This window comes from Mobula birostris, chromosome 25 (assembly GCF_030028105.1).
Source record: "Mobula birostris isolate sMobBir1 chromosome 25, sMobBir1.hap1, whole genome shotgun sequence".
NCBI lineage: Eukaryota > Metazoa > Chordata > Chondrichthyes > Myliobatiformes > Myliobatidae > Mobula > Mobula birostris.
The window spans coordinates 56,050,632-56,063,713 of NC_092394.1; the positions used below are offsets into that span (position 1 = coordinate 56,050,632).

The 13,082-nt window shown below is 42.4% G+C and overlaps 1 protein-coding gene across 9 annotated transcripts in view; it reads right to left on the reverse strand.

Moving 5' to 3' along the window:
* The window catches only part of LOC140187762 (derlin-2-like), a 101,967-nt gene that overhangs the window by 44,367 nt on the left and 44,518 nt on the right, over positions 1–13,082 (reverse strand). For 7 of the 9 annotated variants that reach the window (XM_072243451.1, XM_072243449.1, XM_072243454.1 and 4 more), the window contains exons 4-6: positions 8,941–9,034; positions 7,644–7,839; positions 6,592–6,682 (exon numbers count right to left, since the gene is read on the reverse strand). In XM_072243451.1, the coding sequence (XP_072099552.1) occupies positions 6,592–6,682; positions 7,644–7,839; positions 8,941–9,034 (381 nt within the window). Of the gene's footprint in view, positions 1–6,591; positions 6,683–7,643; positions 7,840–8,940; positions 9,043–13,082 lie in introns of all 9 variants that reach the window. The other 2 variants (XM_072243453.1, XM_072243456.1) reach the window with 1 other exon arrangement.

Consider the following 13,082-nt stretch of genomic DNA (forward strand, 5'->3'; position numbering starts at 1 on the left):
CCTTCAGTTGAACTTTGAATTCTATTGGTTCACATTGCTTTGGCTCTTACGGGTTCATAGATAGCGTCTATTTTGATATGTTTGTTTACAGAGTTATCAGAAGAGAACCATGCTTCTAAAAATTCTCGTGCCTGCTTCATATTTGCCTGCATCAGAATCTCTGTGGTGTCCAGTAAAGTGGTGTCCTTGGTCTTCAAGTACCAAGATCAACAACTGTGGATCACCTCTCCATACTCCGCTAATGCCCCACCTCCCCCGCGTACCCCATCCATTATTTATTTTTATACACACATTCTTTCTCTCTCTCTCTCCTTTTTCTCCCTCTGACTATACCCCTTGCCCATCCTCTGGGTTCCCCCCCCTTTTCCTTCTCCCCAGACCTCCTGTCCCATGATCCTCTCATATCCCTTAATCAACTGTTCAGCTCTTGGCTCCATCCCTCCCCCTCCTGACTTCTCCTATCATTTTGGATCTCCCCCTCCCCCTCCCATTTTCAAATCCCTTACTAGCCCTTCTTTCAGTTAGTTCTGACAAAGGGTCTCAGCCCGAAACGTCGACTGTACCTCTTCCTAGAGATGCTGCCTGGCCTGCTGCGTTCACCAGCAACTTTGATGTGTGTCACCTCTCCATACTGCAAGTTTGTGTTCCCGTAATCGATTTAAGAGTTTTTGTCCTCTCTGGCCAACATAGTACTTGACAGTCTCCATAGGTAATCCTGTACACCACACTGCTTTTGTCTGTTGTCTTTACTAGTACCTTGGTTCTTGAGAAAAGCTTCCTTAAAGTCACCATTGGTGTGTGAGTGATGTGATGCCATTAGGTTCAAGCAGTTGAGCTGTCATTTCAGAGATATTCTTGATGTAGGGCAAGGTTGCATGATCAATGTGTATGAAAATGTACGCAACTTTCTTTCCTTACTAGGAATCGCCTGATGAAATTCCATGGGTAACTCCTGGGAGAGTAGCAGCAGTACTGAATTTCCTCCATTTGTAGATAGTTTCTCTTATTGTGGACTGATGAACATTCAGGTCTTTAGACATGTTTTTGTAGGCTTTCCCAGCTTCATGCATCTCTACAATTCTTCTAAGGTTCTCTGAAAGTTGTTTTGATTGAGGTATAGTGCACATAAACAGAACTTTCTTGAAGAGCAGGCTCTGTCAGTAACCCGACTGTGTCTTTTTATAGGGCAGGGCATCTCTACAACTCACACCTCCAATCTCATCTCATTGATTGGAACACCTGACTCCAAGTAGCTTCTGTGGAAGGTATTACCACAGAGTTTCACATACTTTTTTTGAACCTAGACTGTGATTGTTTAAATGGTGTACTCAGTATTGATAAGAAATACAATTGTGTGTTATTAGTTTAGGCAGGCAGATTGTGTTTGTCTATTATTATGACTTAGATGAAGATCTGACCACACTTATGAGTAATTATTCCAGAAAATCAAGTAATTACAAAAGGTTTCACAAACTTTTTCTTGCAACTGTATATATCTATTAAATAGTTAAGTTAAAATAAGTACTGTAGTAGTATTTCAGTGGAGTAAAGGAAATTACAGTGATATAAGAGAGGAGTTGGCCAAAGTAAATTGAACGGAGATGCTGACAGGGATGACAGCAGAGCAGCAATGGTGTGAGTTTCTGCAAAAAATGAGGAAGGTGCAGGATAGATGTATTCCAAAAACAAAGAAATACTCAAATGGCAAAATAGTACAACCGTAGCTAACAAGGGAAGTCAATGCTAATGTAAAAGCAAAAGGGAGGGCATATAAGAAAGCAAAAATTAGTGGGAAGACTGAGGATTGAGAAGCTTTTAAAAACCTACAGAGAGCAACTAAAAGAATCATTCAGATGGAAAGATGAAATATGAAAGCAAGCTAGCAAACAATATCAAAGTGGACAGTAAAAGCTTTTTCAAGCGTGTAAAAAATGAAAAAGATGAGAGAGGATATAGGGCTGCTAGAAAATGAGGCCAGAGAAATAATAACAGGAGACAAGGAGACGGCAGATGAACTAAATGAGTAGTTTGCATCAGTCTTCACTGTGCAAGACATTAACAGTGTGCCAGATGTTGAGGGGTGTGAGGGAAGAGAAGTGAGTGCAGTTACTATTACAAGGGAAAAGATGCTCAAAAAGCTGAAAGACCGAAGGGTACACAAGTCACCTGGACCAGATGAACTGCACCCTAGGGTTTTTAAAGAGGTAGTTTTAAGAGCCCATGGTATTACAGGAATGTTACTGGCATGGTTAGCGCATTGGCTGATTGGTAGGAGAATAAAAAGTTCCTTGTCTGGTTGGCTGCCAGTGACTAATGGTGTTCTACAAGGGTTGGTGTTGGGACTGCTTCTTTTTATGCTGTATATCAATGATTTAGATGATGGAATAGATGGCTTTGTTGCCAAGATTGCAGATGATACGAAGATTGGTGGAGGGGCAGGTAGTGTTGAGGAAACAGGTAGGCTGCAAAAGGACTTAGAGAAAGGGCAAAAAAGTGGCAAATGAAATATAATGTTGGAAAATGCTTGGTGATGCAATCAGGTAGAAGAAATAAATGTCTAGACCATTTTCTAAACAGAGAGAAAATCCAAACATCTGAGATGTAAAGGAACTTAGGAGTCTTTATGGAGAACACCCTAAAGGTAAAGTGGGTGGTGAGGAAGACAAATGAAATGTTACAATTCATTTCCATAGGTCCAGAACACAAGAGAAGGCATATGATGCTGAGGTTTTATAAGGCACTGGTGAGGCCTCACCTTGAGTACTGTGAACAGTTTAGGGCTCTTCATCTCAGAAAAGATATGCTGGCATTGGAGAGGGTTCAGAGGAGGTTCACAAGGATGATTCCAGGAATGAAAAGGTTAACACATGAAGAACGTTTGAAAGCTCTATGTCTGTACTGACTGGAATTTGGAAGGCTCAGGGGAATCTCACTGAAACCTCTGGAATGTTGAAAGACCTGGACAGAGTAGACTTGGGAAGGATGTTTCCCATGGTGGGGCAGTCTTTGACAAGAGGGCACAGCCTCAGGATAGAGGGGTGTCCATTTAACACAGAGATGCGGAAAAATTTCTTTAGCCAAAAGGTAGTGAACTTGTGGAATTTATTACAAGCAGCTGTGGAGGCCAGGTCGTTGGGTGTATTTAAGACAGAGCTTCATACGTTCTTAATTGGACACAGCATCTGAGGCAATGGTGAGAAGGCCAGCATGTGGGGCTGAGGAGCGGGGGGAGGGGGAAATGATCAGCCATGATTGAATGGCGACGTAGACTTAATGGGCCAAATGGCCTAATTCTGCTCCTATGTCTTATGGTCTTAAGTAGTGCAAAATAACAAAAATAAAAAAAAGTAGTGGGGTAGTATTCATGAGTTCAGTGTCCATTTAGAAATCGGATGGCACAGGGGAAGAAGCTGTCCCTGAAACACTGAGTGTGTGCCTTCAGGTTTCTGTACCTCCTTCCCAATGGTAACAGTGTGAAGAGGGCATGTCCTGGCTGGTGGGGATCCTTAATGATGGGCGCCGCCTTCCTGATGCACCACTCCTTGAAGATGTTTTGGATACTGTGGAGGCTGGTGCCCATGATAGAGCTGACTAATTTTACAAGTTTCTGCAATTATTTCGATCTTGTGCAGTAACCCCCCCCTCCCATACCAGATGGTGATGCAACCATTCAGAATGCTCTCCGCAGTACATTTCTAGAAGTTTGAATGTTTTAGATGACAAACTGTATCTCCTCAAAGTCCTACTGAAATATAGCCACTGTCTTCCCTTCTTTATAGCTGCATGAATATGTTGCGTCCAGGTTCGGTGCTCAGAGATATTGATAGCCAGGAAATTGAAATTGTTCACTATCTCCATTTCTAATCCCTTTATGAGGATTGGTTTCTTTTCCCTCATCTTACCCTTCCTGAAGTCCACAATCAGCTTTTTGGTTTGCTGACATTAAATGCAAGGTTGTTGCTGCCACAGCACCCTACTAGCTGGTATACCTTGCTCCCGTACACCCTTTCGTCACCATCTGAAATTATGCCAACAACGTTTATATCATCAGTAAATTTACAGATGCTGTTTGAGCTATGCCTAGTGACACAGTCATGGGTTTAGACAGAGTGGAGAAGTGGACTAAAAACACATCCCTGTGGAGGTGAAGATGTTATTTCCAATCCGCACAGATTGTAGTCTTCCAGTTAGGAAGTGTGGTTCTCTTCTGATAACTCTGCAAACAAACATATCGTAATAGATGGCATTCAGGAACCCCCTAAAGAGGTCAACTGAAGGGGTAGCCAATCAGGACACATGCAAGCGAATAGGGGGGCTACATAAACACAAGCACTCCCAGAAACACCAACAACTGCACATTGAGGATAATCACCTCAAATGGTGATGAAACGTCTGCAAGGTCAGCAGACACCGCAACATCAAACAGTATACTTTAGAACAGATGTGAAGATCCTGGTGAGGATGTGGAGGAGCCCTACCAGTATGATTCAGGACTGGAAGAATCTTCACTAAACAAGAGACTGGAAAAACTGGAGTTCTCCTTGGAGTGCAGGAATTTAATAGGAGGTATTCAGGATTGTAGAGGAGATGAAAAGATGTTTTCACTATTTGGTGGGAACCCCTGCCAGGGTTGTAGAAGGAGAAGTGATTAATGATTTGAAAAGCAAATGATCAACCCTCAAGGAACATAAACCTATTTGAAGTCCCACACCCCAATACTATGCATTTTCACATCCACCCTTCTGAATCATGAACATGCCTTCAGGACACAGTATTCAGACACTGATCTAGACCAGTCCTGACAGAAGTTAGATGATAATTTTGAGGTAAAGGAGGAGGTAATGTAGAGAGCATTAAGGTGGATAAGTCCCCAGGTTGTTGAGAGAGACAAGGGACAAGATTTCTGGAGCCTTGACCTTTATGTCCTCTCCAGCCAGAGCCAAATTCCTGAAGTACCGCCAAATAGCTAATGTTCTGTTACTCAAGAAACGAACTCAGTGGGTTTTATAGCATCTATGGGAGGAAAGAAATTGTCAAGGTTTTGGTTATCCTCATGTAAGATTTTAATCTGCAACATCAACAATTTACTTCTCCCACAGAAGCAGCATGAATAAACTGTTAAGGGTTCCTATAGCATATAGTTTGTTGCTCCAGATTCCAGCATCTGCAGTCTCTCCTGTCTCCTGGGATAATCCTGCAAACTATAGTGAGTCTGATGTCAGTGGTAGAGGAGCTACTGGAGATGTGGATGGGACTCATTGCATTTGGAGAGTGCTGGCCTGGTTACGGACAGTCAGTGTGACTTTATGTGCAGTAGGTGATTAACCGGGTGAAAAAGGATCTAGTGCTTGAGTGTTTCAAGGAAGTGATGAAAGCAATGATTAAAGTAGAGCAGTGGATGTTACCTACATGGGTTTTAGCAAAGTTTTTGACAAGTTCCCTCATGGGAGGCTCATCCAGAAGATTAAAGTGCATGGGATCCACAGTGATTTAGCTGTTTGGATTCAGTTGTCTTGCCCATAGAAGACAGAGGATAGTGATCAATGTGACTTATTCTGACTGGAGCTGCATGACTAGTGATGAATTGCAGGGGTCTGTACTGGGAGGTCTGCTGTTGGAAATATAAATACATATATATGAACTGGATGGGCTTGTAAGCTTGCAGTTATATAAATATTAATATTATTGGAGATAGTGTAAAAGACTGCCAAAGGATATAAGTCAGTTGCACGTGGAGGTTAATCCACCCAAATATGAGGTGTTGCACCTTGGATGATCTAATGTTAAGGCACTTTGACTATGTTGATGTACAGGTAGATCTTGTGGTTCAAGTGAAAGTGGCTACATATGTACATATGTTGGTGGTAAAGCAGGGGTGTGGCAAGCTTGCTTTTACAAGTTGAGGAACTGAATTAAAGAAAGGGAAGTTATGTTGGAAGCTTCATAAAACTAGTTAGACCACATTGGACAAATTGCATTTTGGTGAATCTGCTGGGATTGGAAGATTTATGTAAAAAGGAGAGAATGGACAAACTTGGGTTTTTTTTTCTCTGGAGCAGCGGAGTCTGATGTTTATATAATTATAAAAGGCATCGATTGTATGGACAGCTGGTATCTTTTCCCCATAGTCTCAATCGGGGTGGCCAACCTTTTACATTCCATGCATCAGTTTTTTCACTCACTGAGTTCAGATGCGCCATACAACTCTTGTACCCCCACTTCTTGTACAAATGTTAATATAGAACTCATGCATGAAAAAATTGACGCATGGAATGTAAGAAGTTGGCCACCCCTGGTCTAAATGTTTAATATTAGAGGGTATTCGCATAAGATGAGAGGCAAAGTCAGGAGTGTGCTGCTATGGGTGGTGGTGGTGGAGACAAATTTGATGAAGGTATTTAAGAGGCTCTGAGATAACAACATGAATGTTCAGTTAAACTGAGCCATATTGACATTGTGCGGAAAGCAGGAATTGTTTGTCACAACACGCTGGATCAAAGGGCCTGTTCCTGTGCTGTAGTGTTATATTTTCAGAACAGCAACCAGCTGTTTTAACCACCTTTTTATATGGTTATAAGAGGCAAGACTTACAAAAAGCTTGGAGTCACTAACAGCTTCACTCCCCCTGGCTGATTTGGGAATACGTCTTCCAGAAAGTAATATACATGACCGACCACAATCCCTGGGAAAAGGGAAAAAACTGCTGGTTTATTCAGGCTCCTGATTACTGACCTCCTCTGGGCAGAATTATCTGCATGTGTAGAAATGGATGACGAGCATTTCATACATCAATACAACAAAAAAGCATGTTTTGTGATTATAAGTGGCTAGTATCAACTTCAGTGTTGATTTTATACTATTTAGGAGTAATCATACAACTAAAAAATGTTCAATGCATCACGGAACTTTAACCAAATCATTTGTTGTTCTCATAAACTTATAAAATTTCATCAAATTATATTCAGCAATACCAGGACTGGCTATTTATAAAATTTAAAATAAACAAAAATGTTCCTCAACTAGAATGCCATGGTTGGATGAATTTTGGGCTTTTTCCTTTTCGGAAAAAATATGTGCATCTTTTGAAAAAATCTACCTGACCAAAAAACAATATTATCATGTAAAACAAATTAAAATTTATGAGTTTTAAAAGTTATCTTAAGTTTTTTGCCAAAGTGGAGCAGAATTCCTAGGGACTGAATTAAAACTGCATTAGTTTAAAATACCAATAATTAACAGGATAGGTTATAATCTATTTGCTCTAGAAATATTGCTAAGAGCAGCAAATGATTAGTGTGAACATTTGTAAACATTGTACAAAATTATAGCAACAGAGCCAAGTCCTGTAGATCAACTACTGCCATGCTTCAGACACATTGAAAGAGTGCATTCTGGTGGGGGTGGGGGAAGGGAGGTGGTCCATAATACCTACATCATCAGTGTGGGCAGGGACTGAACTGACGACCTCTGTCAGCAGGTTGATGAGCTACAAACTACATACTACGTAACATCTTGGCCTTGGGGTGTCCCTTGATCTTGTTGATCTCATATTCCCCTTTTTAATGTTAAAGAAGCAATTCAGCAGAATTTATTTGCCTGTTTACAGCACACTATCAGCCCCATAACAGTAACCTGAAACTTACCCAACAAGTCAACGATGACAGAGTTTCCCAGAAGCAATGAGAATCCCATCAACACCCAGGGCAAGAAGGGCGCATGGAAGTTCAAGAGTCCAAAAAAATTCATTCGTACAAATGGGTTCCTCCTGCTCCAAATGTAAACCAACATAATGGTGAAAGCTTGACCCAGGAAAAACAAACTGGCAAAAATTCCAAACAGCTGAACAATACAGAGTCAAGGATCCAAGGTGTAAAAGGACAAATAATCAGCAGTCTGCAGTGAATTGAAGCAGGTACACCCAAAGGTCCTCAGCAGTAGCCTTCATCGTTGCTGTTCAGTAACTAAGCCATCCTCCCTATGTATCAGTCTGGCAAATTGAGGTTTCAGATCTTAAGTTCAGATGTACTTAAGGTGTTGCGGTGGCACATTAGCATAGTGATTAGCACAACACTTTAGAGTACCAGTGACCCAGATTCAATTCCCACTGCTGTCCAAAAGGAGTTTGTAATGTTGTCCTAGTGACCATGTAGGTTTCCGCCCGGTGCTCCAGTTTCCTCCCACAGTCCAAAAATGTACGGGTTAGTAGGTTATTGTAAACTGTCCCATGGGTTGCTGGGTGGCGTGGCTGAAAGGGCCTACTCCATGCTGTATCTCAATAAATAAATAAAAACATTCCTAACCTCTCCTCCCATTCTGGTTATTGCTGCTCTGAAGGTCAGGAGTGTTGCTCTCCCTTCACACAGCTCAGTTCATCCATGAGTTCTGTACAGCTAGTGTGAGGGGAACAATCAAGGGAGCAGTTTCAAGTTTGGCTACTTCTTTCTTCAAGCACCATGCTAAATACTCCAGAGAGGTCTTCCACACCAGTGCTATCTGAGGGAAGTAATGGTCTGACCTTGAGGTGGGAAGGATTCCTCTGCTACTGTCCCTAGGGATGAGATGGTGATGGAGGTGTGGGCTGGCTGGCATGGACAAGGTGCCTACTGTACTGGGCATATTGGACAAGGATATGCTCAAAGCTTCCTTGGGAAAACTGAGTCACCCTCACAGTCTCGTGGTACTGAAGGTGAGAAAGAACATTTGGGATGGCGCCAGGAATCTGGAGTTCACGCAGTAAGGAGTAACTGGAGTCCTGGGTTGACAGTGCATGGCGTGCACCTCCTCAATGACTCACCCACCTGCTCCTCTGCCTGATCCATGGTTTCGATTTTGGCCCATCAGTCATCTCAGAACACAAAAACCAGAGTGACAGCAAGTCATCCTCAGTCCTGAGAGACAGTCCAAGATCAACCAGACAAATAACACTTGATGAAAGGATACTGTCATTAAAAATCCACCAAAAATAAACATAAGTAGAAAATCAGCTGTTCTTCCCCTGAATGATCCTTCTTCCAACATTCGACAATACCTGTATCTGGAGTACTGGTAAAAGAAGATAACATACAATTGTGCCATCCGATCCAGCCCAACCAAGACCCTCCCAGTTACACCCGGACACTCCTCCTGACAGATGCTGAGGTGGGCTGTATGAAATTATTCAGGCTCCATCTCTTTGTTTCATTCATTTTAAGCTCTGCTCTGTTATTTTCTATTCTCTATATCACACTTATTGATATACAACCCACTAAACACAGTCATTTGTTTATTCAAGCAAGCACTCAGTCGTAAGCTTGACCATGCCCAGGAGGAGTCAGAGGTGAAGATAAGGAAACTTGTCTGTTCTTCCTCTGAGCCAAGGTTATTGTTTGCCCAACATGCAATCATCAGGCGATCAAATACCTGTCTTCAAAGCATGGATCAGCTTTCACTAAGTGAACTCCAGCTTGAAACAAAGGTTCCATTAATTGCCTCTTTGGTAATTGTGGACTACCTCTTTTACACCAAGTTCTACCTTCTTAACACTTTGAACTAGTGACTTTCATAATGGACATAGACTAGATGACAAGGTCATGAGGAATTCAGGGCTGATGACCCAGGTGGAAAGAGATCCTTTTGTAAACACTGGTGAAAAAGGAAATTTCTTTAAACAAAGTTTTTTTAATTAAACTATATGCAACCAGAATGGAATCAGTTCAAAACCAAATTATTATATAATAGACTACAAGTATCAAGCAATACATTGAAGGATGGTGTTGTATATAAATACGGGTACCTGTTTTTTTTCCCCTATAGCTGTCACCCAGAACACCAGTGTTAACTGCACATCATATCACAAGCATACATTTTCAAAGCTCAGGTGCTCTATCCTTCAGAAAGAACATATCCAGCAAAGCAGCTTGCATAAGTCCAGTACGAAGATACCCTAGCTGTCAAACCTGTGGGGATAAATGTTACTATTTATTATGTTTTACTGGAGAACTTTTAAGCAAACCTATCCACTCAGGAAATTGGACTGATTGGTGATTTGTTCGGGGCTCTGCTTACTTCGTGCTCTCAGTTACCAACATCAGAGGCAACTGCAAGGATTGGGGACACAGAACATGAACAGGCTCTGTAGCCCACCTGTCTGTGCCAACCATGATGCTAATTTAAACTAATTCCATCTACCTACAGATGAATGGTATCTGCATCTCCTGCCTAGTCGTGTGTCTGTCTAACTGCTTCCCCATCTGCTTCCTTCACTCTGAGTTTCACAGTCATGTAAATCTCTTTTAAAGGTTCCTTCTCACCTCAAATATATGTCCTGTAGAATTTAATATTTCTACCCTTGAAAATAAACTGACTGCCTACCCAATGCATGCTTCTATTTTATATGCTTCCATCAAGTTGTCCTTTAACCTTTGATATCTGGAGAAAATCTTTCCTTAAAGTAATACTCTTTAATTCAGGCAGCATCCTGGTAAACCTCTTCTGCACCCTCTTCGAAATCTCCATTCCTTTAAGGAAAACCAGAACCACACACAATACTTCAAGTGAGACTTAACTGAAGTTTCATACAGCTGCGGTATGACTTCCTAACTGTATACATAGTACCTTGATCAATGAAGGCAAGTATACTGTATCACACAAAATACTGGAGAAACTCAGCAGGTTAGGTATCATCTTGGAAATGAATAAACAGTTGACGTTTTAGGCTGAGACCTTTGTCAAGACTGGAAAGGAAGTCACTAGAATAAAAAGGTGGGGTTGGGAAGGAGGTGACAAGTGGAGCCGGACTTCTTTACCATCCTATCTATTTGGGCAACCACTTTCAGGGACCTGTGGACCTGTACTCCAAGATCTCTCTGTACATCAGTGCTCCTAAAGATCTTGCTATTTACTGCATACTTTCCATAAGACATAGGAGCAGAATTAGGCCATTCAGCCCATCAAGTCTGCTCCACCATTCCATCATGGACGATCCTGGATCCCACTCAACCCCATACACCTGCCTTCTCGCCATATGCTTCGATGCCTTGACTGATCAGGAAACTATCAACTTCTGCCTTATATATACCCACAGACTTGGCCTCCACCACAGCCTGTGGCAGAGCTTTCCATAGACACTACTTTCTGGTTAAAAGATCGCTCCTCAATTTTGAAGCTGTCCCCTCTAGTTCTGGATACCCCAGCGTTGGAAACATTCTCTCCACATCAACCCTATCTAGTTCCTTCAACATTCGGGAGGTTTCATTGAGATGCCCCCTTCTAAATTCCAGTGAGTACAGGCTCAAAGCTGCCAAATATTTCTCATATGTCAACCCCTTAACTCCTAGAATCATCCTCATGAACCTCCTCTGGACTCTCTCCAATGACAACAATCCTTTCTGTGATATGGGGCTCAAAACTGTTGACAATACTCCAAGTGCAGCCTGACTGTGTTGAGGTTTCTCACAGGTCAGCAACACTTGTTCAAAAGAAGAGCCACAGACGTTTGGACATTCCAGAGGCCCAAGCGGTAGCAGGAGGAGCACAGCACAGCAAATTAAATAAAAGTGCAGAAGGGACAAGCGGGCCATCTGTTGGTGGGAGTAAGCTCGTGGTGAGGTTAGAAGTGTCAGGTTTTGGCTTGGAAGAGGCATTAGCTCTGGGCAAGTTTCTGTTAAGGTTCCCTTTTTCCTGTCTCTTGCTGTAATTAGTGTAGTAAATGGCCATTGTGTGTTCTTCACCCGGATGTTGGACCCCTGGGAGACCAGAGTCCCCAGGGAACAACATCTGCATGAAGTGCATCCAGCTGCAGCTCCTTGAACACCATGTTAGGGATCTGAAGCAGCAGCTGGATGACCTTCAGCTTATACAGGAGAGTGAGAAGATAACAGAAACATAGAAAACTATAGCACATTACAGGCCCTTTGGCCCACACTGTTGTGCTGCCCATGTAACCTACTCTAGAAACTGCCTAGAATTTCCCTCCTGCATAGCCCTCTATTTTCCTAAGCTCCATTTACCTATCTAAGAGTCTCTTAAAAGACACTATTGTATCTGCCTCTACCACGTTCATTGGCAGTGCATTCCACGCACCCACCACTCTCCGTGAAAAACTTACCTCTGACATCCCCCTTGTACCTACTTCCAAGCACCTTAAATGTATAGCCAGGGTTATGGGTAGTCACCCCGAAGTTGCAGGAAGCAGAGTTAAGTGACTGTCAGGAGAAATGGAAAGGTGAATAGGCAGTTAGCACAGAGCACCCTTGTGGCCATTACCCTCAGAAGAAGTTTTGATACTGTAGTGGTGGATGACCTTCCAGGAGAATGCTACGGAGACTGGAATACTGACACTGAACATGGATCCGTGGTGCAGAAGGTAAAGAGGGGAGTGGTAGTGATAGGGGACTCAATAATCAGAGGAACAGACAGAAAATTCTGTGAACATGAACAAAACACCCAGATAGTATATTGCCTTCCAGGTGCCAGGGATGTCTCAGATTGTGTCCACAGCATTTTAGAGGGAGGGAGAACAGCCAGATGTCTTGGTGTATATTGGTACCATTAACATAGTAAGGAAAAGCAATGAGGTCCTGAAGAGCGAATTTAGAGAGCTCGGCAGAAAGCTGAGAAGCAGGACCTCCAGGATAGAAGTTTCTATTTCTGGATTGCTACCTGTGCCACGTGCTAGTGAGGGTAGAAACAGGATGATTTGGCAGATAAATGTGTGACTCAGAAGCTGGTGTAGGGATAGGACTCAGGCTCTTGGATCACTGGGATCTCTTCTAGAGGAGGTATGACCTGTACAAAAGGGACAGGTTGCACCTGAACCAAAGGGAGCCAATATTCTCACAGGCAGGTTTGTTAGAACTGTTGCAAATTAGTTTTAAACTAATTTGGAGGGATGTGGGAACCAGAGTGATAGGACGGATGGTGAAAAGCAAAGGTAGCATGCAGTCAGACTGTCAGGAAGATGATAGGACAAAATTGCAGCCAGCAGGGTAAGTATCAGTGCAATAGGGATGCAAGATCAAAAAAGTTGCAAATACAGCACTCAGTGTTATATCTCAATGCATGGAGTATAAGAAATAAGGTGGATGATCTTGTACTATTACAGA